The following is a 23,076-nucleotide window of genomic DNA, read 5'->3' on the forward strand; positions in this document are numbered from 1 at the left end:
GTCGCCCTCCTTCCTTCGGCGCCGCTTCTCGGCCTCTGCGCATGCTCTGTCTTCTTCCCGCTGCGTGGAGGCCGCCATCCTGTTGTACGGAAGCGGAGGGGGCGGGCAGGGCTGCCAGCTTGGCGGAGACGCGGCGCCCGAGTTTCCCGGGGAAGCCAGAGGGCCAGGCGCCTCTCCCCGCCCCGGCCAGGCGGGGGCCAAAACGGAGGCCTGGATTAGGGAAGTCTTTCAGGGCGGGTGTTTGGAGGTCTTCTTACTCTTTTCTTGGAAGCCGCCCAGAGTGGCTGCATAAGTCGTATTATTATTATTATTATTATTATTATTGTCATCATCATCATCTCTGTCTGTGGACCGCCTGGCACAGAACACTCTCGCCCAAGGAGAAAGAGCAGCCTCGCGACAGGCAGAAGTTCAACAGGTGGAGACACAGGAGAAGGTTCCCCTGGGGAGTTTCTGTTTGTCGGGAAGCCGCCGCTCTGCCCTTGGGAGACGGGACCTTTGGGTGCCCTCCTGATGCTCATACGTTGAACCTCAACCCTAAGCAGCCTTGGCCCAGGATCCCTGAAGGAGCATTTCCACCCCCATCGTTCTGCCCGGACGCTGAGGTCCAGCTCCGAGGGCCTTCTGGCGGTTCCGTCGCTGCGAGAAGGGAGGTTACAGGGAACCAGGCAGAGAGCCTTCTCAGTGGTGGCGCCCGCCCTGTGGAACGCCTTCCCATCAGACGTCAAGGAAATAAACAACTACCTGACTTTTAGAAAACGCCTGAAGGCAGCCCTGTTGGGAGAAGTTTTTAATGACGGATGTTCTATCGTGTTTTTAATGTTTTATTGGGAGCCGCCCAGAGTGCGGGGTATAAATAGTTATTGTTGCCTAAGGGCACCAGGAGAACCTGCAGCAGCAGCGGGATCAGGCCAGAGGGGCACGTCTGCAGACAGGATCCGAGCACAAGAGCAAGCCTCCCCTGCTGGCTGGCAGCTCCTCCGTGAACCTCAAAGCGGGGCTGTCTCCTTTGGGAGGGAGTTCCATAGATGAACCAATAAGTCCTTTCTTATTAGATTTTGAATCTTGCATTGTTCAGCTTCATGGGGTGTCTTATGTTACAGGAGAGATAGAAACTTTTCTCTATCCATTTTCTTCATCCATTATATTTACCATGTCATTATGTCATTTGCCTTTTTACTAAACTGTGTTAGAAATATGTGTATAATGTTATTGTTATAAAAACAGAGACGGCTCTGGTTGCCCTAACAGATGATCTCCGTAGACAACTGGATCGAGGCGGGTCAGGACTGCTGATCCTTTTAGATTTGTCAGCAGCCTTTGACATGGTTGATCGTGATCTTCTGGACCACCGCCTCGCAGACGTGGGGATACAGGGCATAGCCCGTAACTGGCTGTGCTCTTTTATCTCTGGTCGGGGACAGAGGATGGCACTAGGGAGGGAAATGTCGCCGCGCCATTCCTTGGTGTGTGGAGTGCCGCAGGGCGCAAGTCTCTCCCCGATGCTTTTTAACATCTTTATGCACTGACCTGGCCACAGTGATCCATGCGACGGTCACCTCCAGGCTTGACCACAAACTTGACATGAGCCAACAGTGTGACGCGGCAGCTAAAAAAGCCAATGCAATTCTGGGCTGCATCAATAGGAGTATAGCATCTAGATCAAGGGAAGTAATAGTGCCACTGTATTCTGCTCTGGTCAGACCTCACCTGGAGTACTGTGTCCAGTTCTGGGCACCACAGTTCAAGAAGGACACTGACAAACTGGAACGTGTCTGACCAGAGCAGAATACAGTGGCACTATTACCTCCCTTGATCTAGATCAGGGGTCTGCAACCCGCGGCTCCAGAGCCGCATGTGGCTCTTTTACACCTTTGCCGCGGCTCCGGGGCGGATAATAGCGAGGGGAGGAGGCGCATTGTGCGCCCCGACACTCCCCACTGTGGCGGGTGCTGTACTGGCTGTGACGTCGCATGGGGGCAGTTCGTACATTAGTCACGCACCGTCCCGACGCCACCTTCCCATCCGCTGTCAGATCGGAGGGCAGCGGCGCGCATGCTTTAAATGGCACAATGGTTTTGCGGCTCCCAGGTTTTTTTTTCTTCGGAAACGGGTCCAAGTGGCTCTTTTTGTCTTAAAGTTTGCAGACCCCTGATCTAGATGCTATACTCCTATTGATGCAGCCCAGAATTGCATTGGCTTTTTTAGCTGCCGCGTCACACTGTTGGCTCATGTCAAGTTTGTGGTCAACCAAGACTCCTAGATCCTTTTCACATGTACTGCTCTCAAGCCAGGTGTCACCCATCTTGTATTTGTGCTTCTCATTTTTTTTGCCCAAGTGCAATACTTTACATTTCTCCCTGTTAAAGTTCATCTTGTTTGTTTTGGCCCAGTTCTCTAATCTGTCAAGGTCGTTTTGAAGTGTGATCCTGTCCTCCGGGGTGTTAGCCACCCCTCCCAGTTTGGTGTCATCTGCAAATTTGATCAGAATATCGTATATAGAAGTATATAGAAGACGTATATAGAAGTAGTTAAAGCTGAAATTACTGCCTATGCTTAGGAGTCAGAATGGTAACAAGCCCAAACCTGCTGAAAAGGAATGATTTGAAGATGACACCTTAATAAGGTAACAGGAGTTTCCAAGCAGAAAACAATTCCAAATATGGTGTGCCCAATTGGAAGGCCAGGTAGTGTGTCTGTGAGCTGCTTACGCATTGCTTTAGCCAATAATATTGCAAAAATGATCTGGGCGCGAGGATTGCATGTATTTACCTGATCGAGGAGTAGCATATAAAATCCTGAGGGCATGTACTGTGGTCAGACCATGATTGTGGCAGCAGCCTTGTGGTTGACCATTCAGCGCTGTCTTAATGATGAAGAAATCTCTCTTCAGCCTACCCTGTGTACCTGACTCCTCTTTCCTTAGAGGTTTTTGGCTGTCTGCTCCAAGGAAGGAACCCTCCGAATTTTCCTAACGACTGAAAAGACCCAAACCCTGCAAATGAGCAGGGGTGTGCGCGCCCCAAGGGCACATGGAATCCGGAGCCCTTGAAGTCCCTACTTGGTGCTGCTTTAAAAACATCGGGGCTGGTGATCGCCGCTGCATCTTGTGGCAGCAAATCCCACTGTGGCCTGAAATCTCCTGCCTTTCAGCTTTGCTGGGTGCCCTCCTGCCAGGGCTCAGAAAATCTCGCTGGCCCAAACTGCTGCAGCCAGATTGCTGACCAGGACCGGTTAGAGGGAGCACATGGGCCTTGCTAGAACAGCTCTGGGCGCAACCCAAAGGGCTGGCTTTCGTCTATAAAGCCCAACGTGTCTGAAGGATCCAATTGCCTCCTGTGGACGCTGCCCAGGCTCTCAGATCTCCAGGAAGTGCTACGCCCCCAGACAGGCCCCTGGTCACCAGGCCCACAGGATGGGGGAGGAACCTGGGGTTGCTGTTTCTCTGCTGCCCCCACCCCACGGCAGACAGATCAGTGTTTTGCAGTATCTCCTCCCTGGCCTGAAAGCGAGATGAGTGGCGCAACCCCATCATTGCCTTTGACTGGGTCCTTGACCTTTTCATCTTCTCCCTGCCAGGGGTTGTGCTGGACTCAAGAACCGACTGGATGAGCACCAAGCAAGGGAAGCTCCATCCAGACCAGACGGAGGTCCCCGAGGGCAGGCAGCTGGGACACGGTCTGCTCTTGATGGGGTCCCTCGGGAGGAGTGGGGACATAGCTTAGGGTCCTCCTGGATCCTTGGCTGGCCCTTGAGGCTCCCTTGGACTCTGCGTTCCCCATCCAAGGCCCTTCTTTGTGTGTCTCCTCCGCGAGAGATCAAGGGGGTGGCAAGACAAGAGCAGGTCCTTTTCTGCGGTGGCTCCCCATTTGCAGGTGCCTTCACAAGACACCTTTGGGCACCAGGCGGAAACGTCCCTCTTCAAGCAGGCCTTGGGTTGATTACACAATCTGTGGTCTTTTAAAGTGTGTGTGAGAGAGGGAGCACTTGTTTGCTTAGTTGTTATGGTGTGCATTGGTGTGTTTTGTCCTTTGAAGGTGGTCTGGGAGGAAGAGGTTCTGGGGAAAGGGCTGGCACTGTCAAGGAACCTTTTCTATTCCCTGCCCCACCACTGATTCCCCCCCCCCAAGTGCTGTTTCAGCAGAGCTGGAGGCGGACCCTGGCCTGTTTGTGAGGCCAGTCTGGGGTCGTCCTTTGTCTCCTGACCTGACCTGCTGTAAGGCTGCTCTTGCGCCCGAGAGCTGCCCCAGACTGGGGAACGGTCTCCCCAGGGAGGGGGACTCTCCTTCCATGGAGGCTTTCAAGCAGAGGCTGGGAGGCCATCTGTCAGAGATGCTTGAGCTGAGATCACTGCATTGCAGGGGTTGGACTGGATGACCCTCAGGATCCCTTCCAATTCAACAATTCTATGATTCTGTGATCCACTGAGCAAGCAAGCAGAGAAGCACCCAAGACCCTGCCCTTGAGGACCCCCCCTCATTCCAGCCCCCCTCCCAGGCTCCCTCTGTTCTGGCCCCCCAAGCAAAGCACAGTGGAGAGCTTTGCATCCACCTTCCCTCCTGCTCTCAGCTGCTGCTTTTATATCTATATATATCTGATGCTTTTGTCTTGCTGGCCATTTTTAGAATTGCACTCTTTCATGCTTGCAAGTTGCCTCAAGGTCACTTGCTGCAAATAAATAAAAGGTGAGGCCTGCAGAATAGGTGCCACTCGGTATCTCTTGCGTTATCAGCAATCCCTGCCGCTCGCCCACTTGCGCCCTGCATGGCATGGCTGACAGAACTTCCCTCCCTCCCTCCGGGGGGCTGACCTCTTAGCCTTGGCTGGCCCTTCCAGCAGCAGTGTGGGTCACCCAAACAACCCCCATCCCCATAGGGTCTGAGCTCTGGGGCAGGCTGTCTTTGATGGAAGAGGGCGAAAACCCACCTTGCAGCTGCTCCTCTCCTAATAATAATAATAATTTATTATTTATACCCTGCCCATCTGGCTGGGTTTCCCCAGCCACTCTGGGTGGCTCCCAACTGAATTTCAAAAAACACAATACAGCATTAAACATTAAAAACTTCCCTCAACAGGGCTGCCTTCAGATGTCTTCTAAAAGTCAGATAGTTGTTTATTTCCTTGACATCTGGTGGGAGGTTGTTCCACAGGGCGGGTGCCACCACTGAGAAGGCCCTCTGGCTGGTTCCCTGGAACCTCACTTCTCACAGGGAGGGAACCGCCAGAAGGCTCTGGAGCTGGACCTCAGAGGACTGAGGTCATGGGCTGCAGAAGGTGGGGAAAAGCTCCAGAGCCTCCTGGGGGCAGCAGAGGAAGGAAGCCCCCCCTCTCCCTCCCACGGGATAGGGGTGCTTTCGGTTGGCAGCATGGTGGCAGGTTCCGAAGTACAGGGTCCCTTCCCAGCCACCCCCTTCCAAGGTAAGGCAACCTTCGAAGAAGATACAATCATCCTTGAACCGTAGAACTGTAGAGTTGGAAGGGGCTCCAGGGGCCATCTAGTCCAACCCCCTGCAATGCAAGAATTGCAGCGCAGTCACCCAACATTGGCTCTAAAACCCCCTTCCCAGGTCCCCCGTCAAACAGCTCTTATGATTACACATTGACAACGATTAGGAGTGTACTGCAAGGATCAGCGGCGCATCTCCACAGGCTGCCTTTGGGCCAGATGAGACCCTTTCTCTGCAAATGGTCAGCTGGGTGACAATTTCTGTTGGAGACTGCAGTCAAATCTAACTAGCAAACTGAGGGCTAGTGAGTGCACGAGGGGTTAAGACTCCGGTGACTTAGTGAAGCTTCTTTCTTCTTTCTCTTCTGCCGCGTGAAGCTGACCAGGGACTGTGTCTCCCAAGTTCTTGCTGCTGCACGGAATAACGCATGAATCTGACCTTTGGACTTTGTAAGTAAAGCATTCCAGGGGACTAACAGTGGGGCCTGTTCACTGCAAGAGGGCTGGAAACAAAGCCCTGCCTATTTGAAAGGTCGAACAGTCTCTTATTCCTGCGCTTCGCTGTGCTGCGTAATTCTGTGATTCTCAACTGCTGGGGGCTCCCTCTTGCTGGAGAGAGCGCTGAGTCCCGTGCCTCAGATCTCAGGATCCAGCAAATTCTTTTATGAACTAACCTGACACGGGTCATACACCTTTCTTTTTCGGGTGCGCCCCCCCCCCAATAGTATTATGCCCGACAGATCTTGCTCCACCTTCCCTTGAGAGTGAGGCCCTTGCACACTCACGCTCCCAAATACTTTGCTCTGGCCACCCACAACTCTGGAACCCTTCCTGGGGGGGCAGAAAACAGTTGGGGGGCTTCTGGCTGAAGTTCTCTCTCTCAGCCCGACCTGGACACGGGCAGAAGCTGCCCCCCCCCAGCAGCCAGAAATTTGCCAAGTGCCCACTGCAAGGCCCTCCACTCTCATGACTCCAGGAGTGGGGAAGCCCCTGAGGCTGGGGCACTTGCCCCACAGAAGCCCCCCCCATCCCACCCCTCCCCCTGCCTTTACGGCTGATGTGGCATAAAAGACCAATTGCTTTTTATTAAACATTTTCGTCTGTTTTCACCACACACTCCAGAAAAAAATGAGAAAAAAATAAATTTGACATAAAATAAACTTGAGAGCTTGAGAGAGAAAGAGAGAAGATGCCTGGGGAGGCCAGAGTGACCTGAACCCCCCCTTCCAAAGGGAGGAAATATGTACACAGGCTCTGAGTTCGAGAGAGGGGGGAAGGAGGCAGAGAGAGAGAGAGAAAGAGAGAGAAGGAGCAGCTCTTCATATGTACAGTACAAATCCCGCGGTAATTACACCAGGGGGGGCAAGTCCGTGGGGAGCAGGCAGCGGGGACTTCACATATGTACAATCTCTTTATATTATAATAATAATAATTCATCATCATAATAATACGTATAAATATCTACGGTGTCCGCCTGAGCCACCGTCATTGTCCGGGGGGGGGGGGAGAGAAAGAAAGAGGGGGGAGGGAAGGAGAGTCCTTACAAAATAAATATGGGGGTCAAAGAGGGCGGAAATGGTCAGGGGCTCAAAGCGGGGCTGGGGGAGAGGGGCTGGGGCGATGCGCAGCGGGGAGGGGGGGAGAAAACAGCCACGACAACCACGAACTCTTGTGCCGAACACTTCTCACCCTGCAGCAGCTCAGCTCAGGAACCAAAAGCACAACGGGCAGGCGGGCGACGGACAGGGGGGCCAGCAGAGCAGCAGCACCACGCCAAGGGGGGGTGGCCCCCGCCCCTTTGCTTCTCTCCGGGGGGGCAGGGGGTCCCCACCCATCTCGAGGGCCCCGCTTTGGGCTGGCTGGGCAGGTCAAAAATGGCTTCTTTGAGAGACAGAGAGAGAGAGTTGGTCAGGCCCCCTCCCCCAGTCGGAAATGGGGGGTGGGAGCCTGGAGGGGGGAGGAAAGAAGAAAAGAGTCAACCCCCCTCGCCCTGCCCTGCGCTGCCCCCCACAACACAGGGGAAAAGAGAGAGGGAGAGAGAGAAAGAATCCAGAATATCCAGAAAGCAAGAGGGGGGGGGCGCTGTACAGAGCAGGCAAAGCCCTTTGTCAGAGGATGGAGAGCGCAGAATGGGGGGAGAGGGAGGCACAGCCTTGCCTGGGGGGCGGCTGGGCAGTGCGGAGCTTTGGGGCCTGGGGGGGTCCTCCCCTTCCCGCCCAGCCTTCCCTTCCCTCCTCTCTGGAGAAGAGAATGAGCAGGTGGGGGCACGGGGGGGGGGCAGCCCCACCCGTCATGGCAGCTGGCTGAGGCAAGTGCGCGTGGCAAGGGAATCGGGACCAGCCTCCCCCCTGCGGGCGAACTTCCTGCCCCCCCAGGCCAGGGAAGGGGGCCCAAGAGGGAACAGCACCCTCCCCCCCTTGCTGGGGCTGCTGCCTTGGGGAGGAAGGTCAATGCTGCCATGGGGGGGGGGAGCAAGGGGATGCCACTCCTGAGAAATACCTGGGGGGAGGGAGGGGGACCCCCCACTCTGTTTGGGGGCAGAGCAGGGGAAGGCGGTGCTCTGTGGGCAGGGGTGGGGGTCAGAGAGGGTGTGATGGGGGTTAAGATTGTCGTCTGTGTCCTGCTATAAAACACCCTGAAAATGCTCCCGCCCCCTCCCTGCACCCGGAGGCAGGCGGGCCGGACCCCCGCCCCGCCCCACCCACCCCACGCCGGCTCGGGGAGGTGGGGGGAGGCAGGGGCGGCCGCTAGTGCTCAGACACGGTGTTGCGAAACTCTCCATTTTCCGTGATCTGGAGTCGCGGGGGCGGAGGCGGTTGCCCGGAGTGGATCCCGTTCCAGGGCTGCCCCATAGCGGCGCTCAGACGCGGGTTTGCTGCACCCACGGCGGAAAGCTGCCTCTCCTGTAACAGAGGGGGGCAAGAGGGGGCACTTATTTATTAACGTTGGGGGGTGCTGGCTCTTGCAAGGCAGCCCCCGCCTTCCCGTTTGGGCCCCTCTGCGGCACCACCCCAGAGGCCAATAGGAGCGGCCTCCCCCCAGCAGCCCAAGGGGGTCCAAGGGCCTTCCTCCCCCCACTTGGGGGCCGCTTTGGGACTCCAGCTGTGGGCTCCATGGGGCTGGCTGGGACACCCTGTGGCTCTCCCAGGCCTTGGCCTGGCAGCCGGGTCAGCCCATGGCGGATCTGTGGGGCCAGCCAGGCGTCCCCACAAGGAAGGCAGGACTGCAACCCCCCCCGTGCCCCCCAGCAAGAGCCGAGTGCCTGAGGCTGGGCTGTGTCCTTGGCTCGGCCTCTTCTTTCAGCTCCCCATAGCAACCCCTGCTGGGTGGAGACGCCCTTTCCTTTCCTGGCCCTGCCCTGAGCGCCCCCGTTTGGGTCTCAGGAATCAGGGGGGCTCCCCCTCTCTCCCTGCTTTCCCAGAGGCCTCCATCCTGCCCCCTTCCTCCCACGGGGAACTGCTCGCCCCCCAGCCCAGCCTCTCCCAGGGTGCTTCCAGAGAACAGGCCTTCCTCAGCATGGTGGGTGCAGGCCCCTCGGCTGCAGCAGGCCTCCCCCCCCCTCTGATGCCCCCCTTCCCCATCCCTCATGGCTGTGGGGGGTGCAACTGTCCTCCCTGCTCCAGGGCTTCCTCCCCCCAAGAGGGGCAAAAGGGAGGCAGCTGTGGGGCAGGCACCCCGTGGCAAGCGGAGGGGAGCAGGACGGGCCTTTGGGAAGCACCCAGGAACCCCCCCCATTCTCCAGACCCCACAATTCCTTTCACATCTTCCCAGGCCAGACCCGTGTGCAGGATGCGTGCCCCCACCACCTTTGAACCACCTGCAAGGGGGGAGGAAGCTGGGCAGGACTGAGCCCTGATGATGCTGAGCCCGGGAGGAATGAGGCCGTTCTCCCCCTCCCTGGTGACCCCATCCTGGGGCTCCCTCTCTTAGGGGTGAAGTGCCCCCCACGTGGCCTCTGGCATCCTCACCCCCACTGAACCCTGGGGGAGGGCAGCAGTCGGGCACCGAGTTCCCCAGGGACAGCGCCTCCACGCACCCAGCCCCACATGCCGCCACTCCCGCCCCCCTGGCTGGCACTAACCTCTTGGGCCAGCTGTCCACCACCACTCGCCCGGCCCCCCCGTGCCTGGGAGCGTCCGGCCCCCTCCTTGCCAGACCGGTGGAGGGGGGTCCTCCCACACTCTCCCCCCCCATGCACACAGGACCCTGCCCGCCCCCCTCCAGGCCCATGCACAAACCCCTCCCGTTCGGGAACAGACAGTGCTGGGTGTCCAAGTGGAATGCGGTGCGGACAGACACAAGACAAACGGGGGCAGGGCAGCAGTGCGGGAGGCGGGGGGCCTGGGGTCACGCTGGGGCGGGCAGCATGGGTTGGGGGGCTGAAAAGGCCCTGGGTGCCCCTGTGGTGCTTCTGGCCTCCCTAGGGGGAGGAGGAGGAGGTGGGTGTCCCAGAGGCCGCTCCTGCTGCAAGTGGACAGAACCACCCCTCCCTCCGACTGATGTTCAGGGGGGAGGGCCCCCATGCCCCACCCCTCCTCCTCCCCCCATGGGCAGCAGGTACCCCCTGCCAAGCTTTTGACTTGAGGACCTCCTTTCCCCCCAGAATGAGGCTGTCCTCCTACAGGTGGGCACCCAGTGGGGTCCCCCCAGAGGGTCCCCCCCACACCTATAGGGACATAAAGGAGGATCAGGAAGAGGAAAGGCAGAGGGGAGGCAAGGAGGGCAAAGAGAGGGTCTACTCCTTACGGGGGGCGGGAGAGGGGCAAGGGGCGTATACGGGACCCACCTGGTCGGCTACTGAGTGGCGGGTGTCCCCCCGATCCCTCCATGTGAGAAAAGCTGAGTCATACAGAGTTACCTGGTGAACAGCTAGGATGAAACGGAGAAAACACAGTGATTGGGTCAGGGACCCCCCAGCAGCTGTGGGGCAGGGTGGGGAGGGGGAGGGCCTGGGCAGGGCAAGGTGGGCATCTCCCACAGCCCCCCGTCCATCTCTTTCCAATGCCAAGGAGGCGGACGAGGGGCTGGAGGGGGAAGGGCTCCTGTGTGCTGGGGGGACGACCCTGTGTGCCCCCCAGCCAGGCCAAACATCGGGCTGTAAGAAGAGCCTTCTGGGTGGTTCCCCAGGTTGCCAGCCCCACAGGAGATGGGCTTCAGAGGGCAGGGACTCTGGCCCTGGGCCCCGCCTGGCTCTTCGGGCGCCTGCCATGCGGACAGGAAGCCCCCTGCTGCTCTGGGGAGGGTCTCACTTTCCATCGCAGGCACTCCAACCACCCCCAGGGCCCCCCCAGAACTGAACACAGACCCTCCGCCTGGAGGAACTCCTGCTTGGCAGAGGGGGAGCGCCCAGGACCGAGGGCATCCCAGGCCAGAAAAGGCCCAGCGGGCAGGAAGGCAGCCAGCCCCTCCCCTTCTGGCACCCCCTGCAGCTCAGCGCCCCTCTTCTGACCCCCACTTCCCCCACACCTGGGCAGGGCCAGGCAAAGGGACTCTGAACCCCGTTCCCCCAACCCAGTGTGTGGGGCCAGGTGTCAGCAGGCGGGGAGCCCCCTCCCTCCCTCCTTCCCTGCCCAGGCCCAGCCCCTCCCGCCATGCAGAAGGGGGGAGAGGCAGAAGCGGACTCAGGCGGTGGCAGGGTGGGGGCGGCATGCCCAGGGGTGAGGTGAGCGGAGGACAGAGGGAGGGTGGGTGGGGAGACGCAGACAGGGATGGCGATGGAGACATGGGCTAGAACAATGACATTGTAATTTCCACCTGAGCGTCGAGCAGCCGCTTCCGCGTTTCGGAGGCGTCGAGGGCGGCCGAGTGATCCCTGCGCAGCTCCTCCTCCACCAGCATCAACCTGCAGGGACAGGCTTCACTGGAGTCAATCCGGGCCCCCCCACCCAGCAGGCAGGCGGCGGGAGCCGGGGCCGCCAGCAGCTGCGGGAAAGGGGGGCTCCCATGGCGGCTTGGGGAGCGGCCGCCCGGCAGGAGCCCCCCTGCCCCAGGCCCCTCCCCGCCAGGGGCCTCTCCTCCTGGGGGATCCCCTGCCCAGCTGGGGGGACCCCTGCCTTCTGCCCCCTCCCCCGGGGCCTCCCCCTCCCCTCCCGCGGCTCCGACCTGCAGCTCACCTGCCGATGATGCTCTTGATCTGGGAGTCCTTCTCCACCTGCTGCTGCCGGAGGCGCTTCTCGCTCTGCTCCAGCCGCTGCTGGTACTGCTGGAGGATCTTGCTGGTCTGCTCCTCCTGGGTCAGCAGGCGCCGCTCGTACTCCTCCAGCTTCCGGTTGGACATGTGCAGCCGCTCCTTCAGCGAGTGGATCTCCTCCTCGTACTCTTTCACCTGCACCAGGGCGAGGGAGGGAGCAGTCTTGCAACCGAGCCTGGAAGCCGCCCCGCCACCAGCCCCACGGAGCCCACACAGGCCGCTTGCCCCGGCCGGCCCGCCCCAAACATGCCCCAGTTACCCGGTCCAGCCGACTCTCGTCCATGGACTTGGAGTATTCCTTCAGCTTGTACTCCTCCCGCTCAATGTGGGAGCTCTCAATGTCCGCCGAGAGGTGGGGCATGTTGGAGACCCAGGCGACTGTCCTCTCAGAGGCCGGCATGACGGGGTTCAGCGTTGAAGGCGTGTGCGATTGCTGCAGGGGCAGAAGGGGCACCGGGGGGGGGGGAGCAAGTCAGTCGGGCCTCCAACCCACCAGGCCCCATCGCTCTGATCTCTGCTGTGTTGCACACCCCGGCTTTCTTCTGAGCGCCTGTTCACCTCCCTTGAAGCTTGGAAACAACTCTCTGAGCAAAGTGATGGTGGGAATTGGGCCTGTCCATGCAAATAGTGGACTGCAGGACATTCGGCCTCTTCCCCCCGGACTGACAGGGCCCCTCAAGCCTTTGGCCTCCTCTTTCCGGGGCAGGACCCAGCCTGCCCTCCAGATCTAACTGACAGAGCTACGAATGACCCCTCTACCCCACTGGACGAGAAACAGCCACACAGACATTAGGAAAGTGCGCAGCACCACATTTACACCTCCGTTCTAAACCCTGTGAATCCACACTCTGTAAGACTAAGAGAATGCAGAGGAAGAAGCGGAGGTGCGGCAAGTTCCCCATAAGTTCCATTTTTGGCAGAGTGGAGCAGGGTCTGCTGAGGACCGGGTGGGACCCTCTGCATCAACGCCAAATACTAACCATCTTCTTAGCGGCTGTCAACCAAAAACAGTGTCAGCTGAGGGAAAACCTTTTACTTCATACGGATTCACAAATGTATGAGGAACATCCAAGAGAACGTCCTGCAAATGGCCGCCCAACCTCTGCTCAGAAACCTCCAAGGAAGGAGAGTCCACCACCTCTCCTGGGAGCCCCTTCCACTGTCAGAAAGCTCTTCCTGAGGTTGAGTTGGAATCTCCTTTCCTGTAACTTGAAGCCACGGGTTCGAGGCCCATCCTCCAGAGCAGGAGAAAACAAGCCTGCTTCCTCTTCCATGGCTCAGCCCTTCAGATATTTGACGATGGCTCCCCTATCTCCTCTCAGCCTCCTCTTCTCCAGGCTAAACATGCCCAAGTCCTTCAACTGTTCCTCCTAAGGCTTGGCTTCTTAGAGACCCTGGATGATCTTGGTTGCCCTTCTGTGCTCACATTCCAGCTTCTCAACAGCCTTCTTAAACTGAGGTGCCCAGATTGGGACGCAGGTTTCCAAGTTTGGTCTGACTAAAGCAGAATAGAGTGGGACTATGACTTCCCTTGATCTGGACACTGGGCTTCTGCTGATGCAGCCTAGAAGAGCATTCGCTTTTTTTTTGCTGTAACCCTCTGTGATCCACCAAGACCCCTTGATCCTTCTCACATGTCCTGCTAGTGAGCCAGGTGTCACCCATCCAATATTTGTGCATCTGGTTCTTCCTGCCTACACACAGAACCTGACATTTGTCCCTATGGAAATTCGTTCTGTTAGCCTGGGCCCAGTTCTCCAATCTGTTAAGGTCACCTTGAATCCCAAATCCGTCTTCTGTGGCATTAGCTACCCTTCCCAATGTGGTGCCATCTGCAAATGGGATGAGCACCCCCTCAGTTCCTCCTTCCAAGTCGTTTATGAAGACGTTGAACAACAACAGGCCCAGGGCAGCCCCCTAAGGCATCCCACTGGTCACTTTTGCCCAGGAGGACGAGGAACCATGAATGAGCGCTCTTTGTGTTCAGCCAGTCAACAAGCTACAAATCCACAGATCCTTTCAGCCTCTAAGCAGTCAGGTGGAAGACGTCTGCCTGAAGATGGAAGGCTGGATCCTGACTGAGATGGTCTGAGAGAAGGGGCAGCGTCCAGGGTTCCCACATTGATAGATTCAACAGATCTGGAAAACACAGTCTCCTGGGCCAGAATGGAGCTATGACACACACCCACCCAAAAAGACGGAGCCCTGGTCAGAGAAAGAACATGCCCAATAGTCACCAGGACCTCCATCCTCAAACTACCTGACTGACAAAGATGGTACCTCGTCTGAAATGATTCGGGAGGCTTTGACTATGTTAGAGAAGAATCAAACAGGGGCAGGCAGAAGGTTTAAGACGCTACCTTATGTGGTGGCAATGCAAAATTATCAAAATGGCCTCGGAAAAGACATATAAAGATTTGAAGAAAATGCGGGAAATGATTGTTGATAAAAAAAATTGAAGTTATGATCTTGAGAGGCTCAGGACTTGATGGATTGTTTGAGCGAAAGACTTTGTTCCGATTTGTGCGACTGGATGCCAGGCCAAGAGCAGTCAGCCCCTATGAAAGGAAGAAGCCTCGGCCAAAGAAGATAAAGAAGAAGATTGACAAAATAAATTACCGAACTATGCAGGACAAATTATTATAAAAATGGGCAATTGTTCGATGCATAATTTTAAAGCTTTGTGTACAGATTTTTACATTAGTATGACTTATAAAAGTCACTTGTAATAAGATGAAGAAGGTTTTAAAACTAGATTGTGAAGTATATAAGGTTTTATGGATGCACACAAACAAGTATATTATAATGGAACCAAAGTCGACCAAAAAATGATGTCTTAATCTGTTTATGATTTTTTCTTTTCTGTTTTTGTTATTGTTCTGTTATTTTTGGGAAATCAATAAATTGTTATCAAAAAGGGGGGGGGAAGAAAAGGTATTATGGACACAGGTCCCACTTTACGAATATTCACCAAGCAAAATTCAGTTATCCGAACATGAGGCTTTAGTCCCGAAACCTCCCTAGACGCGCCATAGAGTCCGTGGTCAGGAACACGACAGACATTTCCCCACAAGAATCAGTGGGATTTGTTTATTTGCTATGCGAGCAGAAATTGTGGGCTCGCTACGCAAATCCTCACCGAAAACTGGAGTCTGCGGAGCGAATTTCAGGGGCCAATGAATTGAATACCTAGAGAAAAGAGAAGAAACTATTCCTTTTCCATAGCTATAGGAGATGGTCCACAAAACGAGGAAAAAGACAATCCTCTCCTGTGGTTTTGCAGGAGGCCAGTTCCAATCCAGCCTCTGGAGAGCGACGCTTTTCCAACCTTTTCCTCTGGGCCACACTTTCAGAATAAAAATCTGCTTGCACGGTGGTGCATTTTTCTTCTTCTAATCTCAGCTTGTTACATACAGTGAAGATACCAGGCAGCCTGACATCTGGCTGCTTGATAGGGGAGCAAATACTTATTTCACTTATTATAATGCACATCTATCTCTGACTTTTGTCTTCCGGGTTTCTGGGGGTTTTCCTGTTATTCTGTCTCTCACAGCTACAATAAACATACCATTAAAATTATGATCTGGTCATTTCTTCGTCAGAGGGCAAACGGGCAAATTTAGCAGGTGATCAAATACTTTCCCCCCTCACTGTGTGTGTGTGTGTGTGTGTGTGTGTGTGGATGCATTTTAATCAACTGATTCCTTGTTTCTATGCATGTTGTATTACTTATATGATGTTAGCTGCTCTGAGCCCAGCTCTGGATGGGGAGGGCAGGGTACCAATAAAATACTTACTTACTTACTTACTTACTTACTTATTTATTTATTACTATCCTTGAATTTTGACACACACACCCCCCCCGCTTGCCCTCCTGCTCCAGAGGAACCCCTAGCCCTCCTCTCGGACCCATGAGGAAAACGTTCCTCTCTTTCGTTCCACATGGAGGCGACTGAGAAGGACCTTCTTGTCCTCAGCCGCTCTGAAGTTTCCTCTCATGCTGAAGCGCAGGTGAGTGGGAAGGCGGCCTTCTGAGTCCTCCTGGTGGTGGGAGAGGGAGAGGGAGAGGCCGCTCGGGGCAGGGAGACATTTTGAGCCTCCCCAGGGCGAGAGAAGGGCGCCCAGGTCTCTCCCTGCCTTCCTCACCTTCCTGCCTCAACTCAACACTTTTTGACTTCCAGGTGTTGGTCTGACACAGCTGAAATATATAAAAAAATAAAACTAAACAATTTGTCTGGTAGCACCTTAGAGACCAACGAAGTTTGTTCTTGGTATAAGCTTTCGTGTGTATCTGAAGAAGTGTGCATGCACACCAAGGCTTATACCAAGAACAAACTTAGTTGGTCTCTAAGGTGCTACTGGACATTGATTTTTATTTTTTAACATATTTCTACTTTTTTTTACTTTTATTCTTTCCTATTTTATTCAAAGAAACAATTCTGGAACTCATTAGATTCCTCACTAGACATCTCGCCCCTTACGTTCCTCAAGTTACTGAGGAACCAAAAATATGGCAATATTTGGAAGGAGTTTATACAAAATGTAGTTGGCTAATTATTATCCTATACTATTGCATGGTATCCTATTAGAATGAATGAGGGTATTAAATAAAATAAAATACTATATATTTTAAATTAGGTAATCTATGTAATAGACTAATGTTAGAAAATGAATATGGATTTTGAATTTGATGTTTGTAATTTTTTTTGGTTTTGAAATAAAAAAGGGGGGGGAAGAATGAATGAGGGTATTTTTCATATAAAAATTTTTTTACACAATTTTGTGCCTATTTATTTGTTCTTTTATTCTCCTTTTCTTTGTAACATTTTATTTTTTAAATAATTGATAACTTTTCAATACTAATACCCAATAAAGCTACTGAAGCAGGAGGAAACTGACACAGATAAGGTTTGGGGGAACCCCTCTGTGACCCCCAAACATGAAAGTCAGAAAAGCCACTGCCCGCCATAGAGAATGCAGAGATTATGCTACACACTTCCGCTTACACAATGTACTATTGTATTATTATATATTTGTTTATTCCCCACCATTTCCCCCTGATGGGACTCAAGGCGGCTTATGAATAAAAATAGAAAAAAACAATGATCAAAAAGCAATTAATAGAATTAAGACTGCATGCTAGGGCTGGGCAATGTTGGGTTTTCAACATCGCGGTGTCTCACCAACCGAACGTCAATGTATCGCTCAGGCCTACTGTATGTGTACCTAAAATCTGTTTAAAGCATACAGATAATTGCAATAAAAACCGCAGGGCACCAGTCCTTTTCATGAAGAGTGGCCAGTTCCCCAAAGCCTTTTGGGATGGAGGGACAAGGAGGGAGCCTGCCTGGTCTCCCTAGGCCAGGAGTTCCCAAGGCGCCTGGGAGCAGCCACCACCAAGAAGGCCCTGTCCCGCCCTCCCACCCAGGGCGCCTGGCAGGGTGGCAGGGCAACAAAAGGGCCTCGCCGGGACATCTCAAAACCCAGGCGGGTTCGTGGGAGCAAATACAGTCTTTCAGAGATTAACACCAGCTCCCCAAATCTGTGTTCCAGCTGACAGACTCTGGGCAAAGGGACCTAATCCGTTCCATATTGACAGTTGCAAATTTTTCCAGTGACAATTTTATGGTTTTCCTACAGTCAAGCAGTATATACATTTTATATACCAAGGCAGGAGCAAAGGAACACTGGACCACCTCAAACCTACTGGAGAGAAACTCCACTCGGCCTCCCAAACTTCACCGAAAGCTTGTGGGAAAAGCACAAGGCGCGTCGGCTGCAGAATCTGGCCAGCTTTTGCAAACGGGGGCAGGTGCCAACTCCTCCTCTGAAGCTCCCGGCAGCAGCAATGGCAGAAATGGGAGAAAAACTCCTGGGAGAATTTAGGAGGACCCATTTCCAGGAAATCTGTGGGCTCTCCTCTCCTAATGGCTTTAAGACCCAAACTGACTATCATCCTTATGTCTACTGCATGTACAAAGATGAAAGAGGCTGGCAACACGACTGAAGTGCCAGAAGACCGACAGCTGCAACCAGAGGAGGAATGACCGCTGCGAGGAGCGCAGAGAGAAGAAATGCCCTGGTGCATCTGCAGAAGCACAGCTGGATGCCTTCCTCTGCCCCAGCTGCAACTGAACATGTCTCTCCCCTCTCGGTTTCTGCAGCCACAGCAGGCACTGCAAACTTCCAGCAGTTTGACTTCAGTTCCAAAGGCGCACTCCTCCCTTGCCTCCCAAGACAGATGGGAGTGTTCACAGTGCATTACAGGTGAAGCAAAATACAACTTAAAAAATCACCCAGAGAGGACAATCCAATGTACTGCAAGGGGAGAGAACCTGTATGATCTCGCTGTCCTAGGGGCTGAAAGCAGACTTCTCCCCCGCTCAAAGCGAACAAGAAAGACAATGACCGCACCGGCTGAGCTCTTCAAGTGATCCCGCTTCCTGGCAAGGAGAGCTGCACTCGTGGCAAGCACTGAACTCTGCAGGAACAGGAATGGCCTCTTTCCTCTCTCCTGCAGAGACGGACGCAAGGCTGTGACCCGCGCCATCCTCCCCTCAGTCACCAAAATTGCCAGCTCACAGCACAGGAGGGAAGAAGCCAAGAGGCCCCTCTCTCCACCCTCGGGGAGCACCTCGAGAGGAAGCCTTGTGCTGGCACGCGGGGCCAGGAAAAAGAAAAGACAAAACACCCACGTTTCAAAGACCTAAGGGGAAAGGGATTCCTACTATCACATAGAATAACAGGAAAGGCAAACCAGACACACCCAGAAGAGGACCTGAGGCAAGGGGAGGGGAAGAATGGTCAGGGTAGGACCCGGAAGAGGCCTGGGCTCAAATCCCCGCTCAAATCCGCCACCAAGCTGAATGGGGGCCTTGGGACAGGGACCGGCTCTCAGCCCCGCCTGCCTCCCAGGTTTGTTGGGAGGGTGAAATGGGAGGGCGAAGCCTGGCGGCATTCTGGGGCTCCCTGGAGAATAAACGCAGGCAAGAGTAATCTTGTGACTCGCCCCGAGGTCAGTACATCAATCTAATCAAGAATCGTAACGAATACCTGCACACTTTGAAAAGGGCCTCTGGCTTGAAGCCGCACCTTGTCCACTACCTCTGACCCACTAGATTCCCCCTGGTTTTCATTGCACCGGCAGCTGACCTTCCGAGCCTGGGAAGAGGGGCCGGGGTGGGGTTCCACGGGGGGCTAATTCTGCTGTCCGCTCACCTGCTTGGTGATGGATGGCTTGAGGGCGGAGGGGGTCTCCTTGCTGACGGACTGCTGGCGGGGGCGCGCCTGGCCGTAGGTGGCCTCGGGCTGCAGGAGGTTCCCGCTGGAGGGCCGGGGCTTCTGGGCGGAGGAGACGGTCAGCTGCTGGGACTTGCCGCGCTGGAGCTGGGACTGGGGCTGGGGCGGGGCTGCTGTGCGCTGGGGCTGGGGCCCGATGGTGATCTGGGGGGGCGAGAGCATGTTCTGCAGGTTCTCCTGCAGGGAGAGCTGGCGCTTGGTGAACTCGGAGCCCTGGCGCGTGAACTCGTCGCTGTAGCTGTGGCTGTGGATGATGTGCTTGCTGGCCGAGAGGTCTTCGCTCTTGCTGTAGCCATGGAAGGGGGCGAAGGCGTCTGGGTTGCCCTCCGCCGGCCGGTGCGGGTGGGCGTGGCTGTGGAGGGGGCCGCCGGCCGGCCCGTCGGAGGCCATGTGGAAGAGGGGGTTCTGGAAGGAGAGGGGGATCCTGAGCTGCTGGGCCGCCGAGGAGGAGGTGCCCCCGCCGCCCCCGTCGGCGGTGACCCCCATCTGGCTGAGGCGCAGGCCGGCGGCGATGCTGGAGCCGCTGCCCTGCGAGAGGCGGCTGTGGCGCAGGCCGAGCCCGGCTGTGATGGAGGCCTGGCTGCTGTTGAGCATGTCGCCCGCGCTGTGGAGGTTGGAGATGCTGTTCATGCGGCTGTCCTGCAGGTCCAGCATGGAGACGCTCTTGTTGACGCTCAGCACCTTCTGGTCAGGCTCGGTGATGTCGGAGCTGCTGGTGCAGTAGGCCGGGGAGGAGCGGGCCAGCGGGGGGCGGGCCACAAAGAACATGTCCTTGGAGCCCCCCTTCTCGCCCTTGGTGGGCGACGGCAGGCGGGTCATGTCCATGGAGCTGCAGGGGGAGACAACAATGGGGGTTGGCTGGATGAGGCCCCTCTGCAGGAAAGGGCGCAGCGGCGGCAGCAGCAGCAGCCCCTCTGCCCTGGGGAGTGCCCCCTGCCCCGGCCTGCCTAGAGGGCGGCTCCAGGAGCCCTGAAGGGGGCACAGCCAGTCACAAAGGGGAGGGGCCACCTCTCAGGGAGAGCCGCCCCCCTCGCACTCTGGGCCCAGCCCAGCCCGCCTTCCTCTTGGGGCCTGGCCAGACTCACCTGTTCATGCCTCGCATCATGTAAGGCTGCATGTCGACAGAGCTGTGGGGGAAGAGGGAAAGTCAGGCTAGAGACCCGCAAGGGCGGGGGGAGCTTACCAGGTCCCTCCTGCCCCCGACCCGCAGGGCCCATTCCCATTCTGCGCAAATCCAGAGCAGGCTCGGAAGAGCCCTGGCAACCCACTCCCTCCGCCCGCCCGCCCCCCCCGTGCCGCCAGCCTGACCTGTTGAGGTCCCGCATCATGTAGGTGGCCTGCATGTCGCTGGAGGGTCCCCGGAGGATGACGGGCTTGGCCTGGAGTCGCTCACCCTGGTGGCTGGGCTGGCGCTGGATGTGGGGGTTCCTGAGAGCGAGGCTGATGTCGTTGAGGAGGCGGGGCAGCGGGCCCAGCTTGATGAGGGCTTCCTGGCGGGGGAGAGAGGCGGGCCGGGGGTCAGAGGGGGGGAGAAGCCACGGGCCCCGCACCCCCCTCCCCCCTCCCCCACCCTGGGCGGGGCCAGCACCTTGCTGAGCTGAGGCATGACCTCCCAGAGGAGGGCGTGGAGGGTGGAGAGCTCCCGGCCCAGGTCGATGTAGCCCTCGAAGCTGCTGCTGTTGGTGAGGGTGTCCAGGTTGGAGATCTCGTACAGGAACTGCTGCATGCTGGACCACTCCAGCTCCAGGAACTCGTTCATGAAGGCCATGTACTCCTCTTTGCTCCCAAACCTGAGGGGGGCACAGGGGAGGGAGAAGGCAGCCATTGAGGACCCCCCCTGCACCATCAAGGGGGGGTTGTGTCCGTGGAGCAACTCCTGCCTGCTCTCAGCTTACCCCCCCCCCCCAGGTGTTGTTCAAACTGGACTAGGCTACAGCAATGTGTCTGGCTTGCAAATTAACTTTAAGACTGCTTCCTTTTAAATACTCCTCAACATTTCTATCTTTCCATCTATATTCCCTATCTTAGTTGTCACGCTCGCTAGTTCAGCAAATTCTATTAATTTATGTAACTAACAGTCTCTTGTCGGGATAGCCGCTTTTCAACTTTTTGCATAAACTATTCTTGCAGCTGCTGTTGCGTATAGGAACAAGCTTTTCAATAATCATTTTGGTTTTTTCCTTATTAATATGGAATCCAGCAAGATTTCCAAATTTTGTTATAACTTCTAAAGCTTTTGGGATACTCTTCAAAGGATTTTCCAGTGTCAAAACTATGCCGTCCGCAAATGGTTTAAGTTTGTAATTTCGTTGTCCTACTCGAATCCCTATGATTCCTGTGTCTACTCGAATTTTCTTGGCAAGGACTTCAAGTACCAAAATGAATTAACAGTGGTTACAATGGACAGCCCTGTCTTGTCCCTTTCTGTATACTACATTCTTTTTAAAAATAAATAAATAAATTATTAAGCATTTTAAAATTACAGAAGAAAACAAAGAGACAAAGAAGAAAAAAAACAGGGGGAAAACAAACAGTACAAATCGATAAAAATCAAAAGCAAAAAGCAAAACCAAAACACATAACACATCAAAATAAAAAAACAAAAATAAACCACAAAAATTTAAAAACAGATCCAATATTCTCAAATTCTTAACTGTCATTACCTTATTTCATCGACCTCCTCACACCTCCCTTTTTTGTATTCTAGTTATTAATTATCACAGCAAATCTTTCCAATTTTTCATAATATTCTGTCATTAAATTACCTTAATCTATTTTAACCTTATCTTACTATAAAAAACCCTAACTTAAAGCTTAAATCTTATTTACACCAATTTCTCATGACCATAACATATTCTTGCATAGTTCTTTTTAACATTTCTGCTAAAGCCAAATAATTTCGTTCCAACATTTTTCTAATACTCATTAATTACAAAATAATCCTAAATAAATTTTTTTAAAAAAACTTTCTTCCAATCTTCATCCAACGTCTCTTCCTCCTGGTCTCGGGTTTTGTCAGTCCTTTCTATCCCATCCATCTAGTTCATTAACCTGGTAACCTTATGTCCGAGGCCCTTAAGTCTCTTCCATGTCCCTTCCGAAGATCTTCTTCATATTTATACCTGTACTTTACTTTGTCTCCTGGTCCTTTCACTCGTGGAAACTCCAACTTGACAGTATTTTTGTCCCTTCTCGACAGATCAGCTCCTTTTCCATAGTCCACACTGAACTCCATGTGGTATTTAAAAACGTGTTTCAAGGTCCCTCCAGAGTTGAGAACCCCCACAACCTCAAACTCCTCCCGGCCCAACGGCAGACTTGGAAAGTCAAGACATCCCTGCATAGGGCGGCCTATCCAGCCCCCCATCTCCAAGCCAAACAAGACTCTATCTCTCCAAATCTGGCTTTTTCCAAGTTCATTTGTCAGATCCAACAACTCATGTTCCTGCTGGGACACAGCTCCCTCCATCTCTGCCACCCGAGGTCCAACAACAGCCTCCTCCCTCATCTGATCTGTCAGAGCACACTCCTGAGTTGATTCCTGGGTGGGCTCTATATAGATACCCACTACCTGTCCAAAATTTCTGATCGCAACAGTCATCAAATTCATCTTCTCATGTAACTGTTCCAATAAAGCACTTGTCTTGCAGAAAGCACACAACCAGAGCCTCTGAATACATTGTTATGCAAGGTCAGAAGTCTGTTCCCACGATCTTAATCTGTTTGCAGCTGCGAAGCTCCCCAGTTCAAATTTAATAACAGTTTCACAAGCTCCCTCTAGGGGAAGAACTTCTATTTGTATCGATCTCTTTTCTTTTTTTTAACAGCAGATTTAACAACAAAGTTTCCTTTTTCAGATATTTTGTCAATATTTGTTCCTTTAAAATGCGAAAGAGAACAATGGAATCACTATGTTTCTCTTCTTTGAACTGTCTGTCAAAAACATTTGTCTATAGTCAATGAACTTCCCAAAAACGTCTGTCCTGACACCCCGCTCCCAGGTTCAAGACGGTGGAAAATTACTTTTCTTTACACTCTCTTCTGCAGGTTAAAGCAATCCGGAAAAAATCCCCCCCTTCTCCTGCTTCCGAAGGGGGTTCAGTAGTTTTAGATGATGAAAGTTGATCCTTTACAAACGATT

The 23,076-nt window shown here is 54.4% G+C and overlaps 1 protein-coding gene across 8 annotated transcripts in view; it reads right to left on the reverse strand.

Moving 5' to 3' along the window:
* Window positions 1-6,511: 6,511 nt before the first annotated feature.
* SYNGAP1 (synaptic Ras GTPase activating protein 1) overlaps window positions 6,512-23,076 on the reverse strand; it is a 59,634-nt gene continuing 43,069 nt past the window's right edge. For 5 of the 8 annotated variants that reach the window (XM_083493677.1, XM_083493676.1, XM_083493678.1 and 2 more), the window contains 9 exons: window positions 20,524-20,725; window positions 20,244-20,425; window positions 20,021-20,062; window positions 18,855-19,764; window positions 11,896-12,069; window positions 11,560-11,771; window positions 11,201-11,301; window positions 10,233-10,315; window positions 6,512-8,349 (listed from right to left, as the gene is read on the reverse strand). In XM_083493677.1, the coding sequence (XP_083349803.1) occupies window positions 8,194-8,349; window positions 10,233-10,315; window positions 11,201-11,301; window positions 11,560-11,771; window positions 11,896-12,069; window positions 18,855-19,764; window positions 20,021-20,062; window positions 20,244-20,425; window positions 20,524-20,725 (2,062 nt within the window). In that variant the 3' untranslated portion in view covers window positions 6,512-8,193. The remainder of the gene's footprint in view (window positions 8,350-10,232; window positions 10,316-11,200; window positions 11,302-11,559; window positions 11,772-11,895; window positions 12,070-18,854; window positions 19,765-20,020; window positions 20,063-20,243; window positions 20,426-20,523; window positions 20,726-23,076) is intronic. The other 3 variants (XM_083493682.1, XM_083493679.1, XR_014523438.1) reach the window with 2 other exon arrangements.

Source organism: Podarcis liolepis (genome assembly GCF_965112155.1).
Source record: "Podarcis liolepis genome assembly, chromosome: 2".
NCBI classification, from domain to species: Eukaryota; Metazoa; Chordata; class Lepidosauria; order Squamata; family Lacertidae; genus Podarcis; species Podarcis liolepis.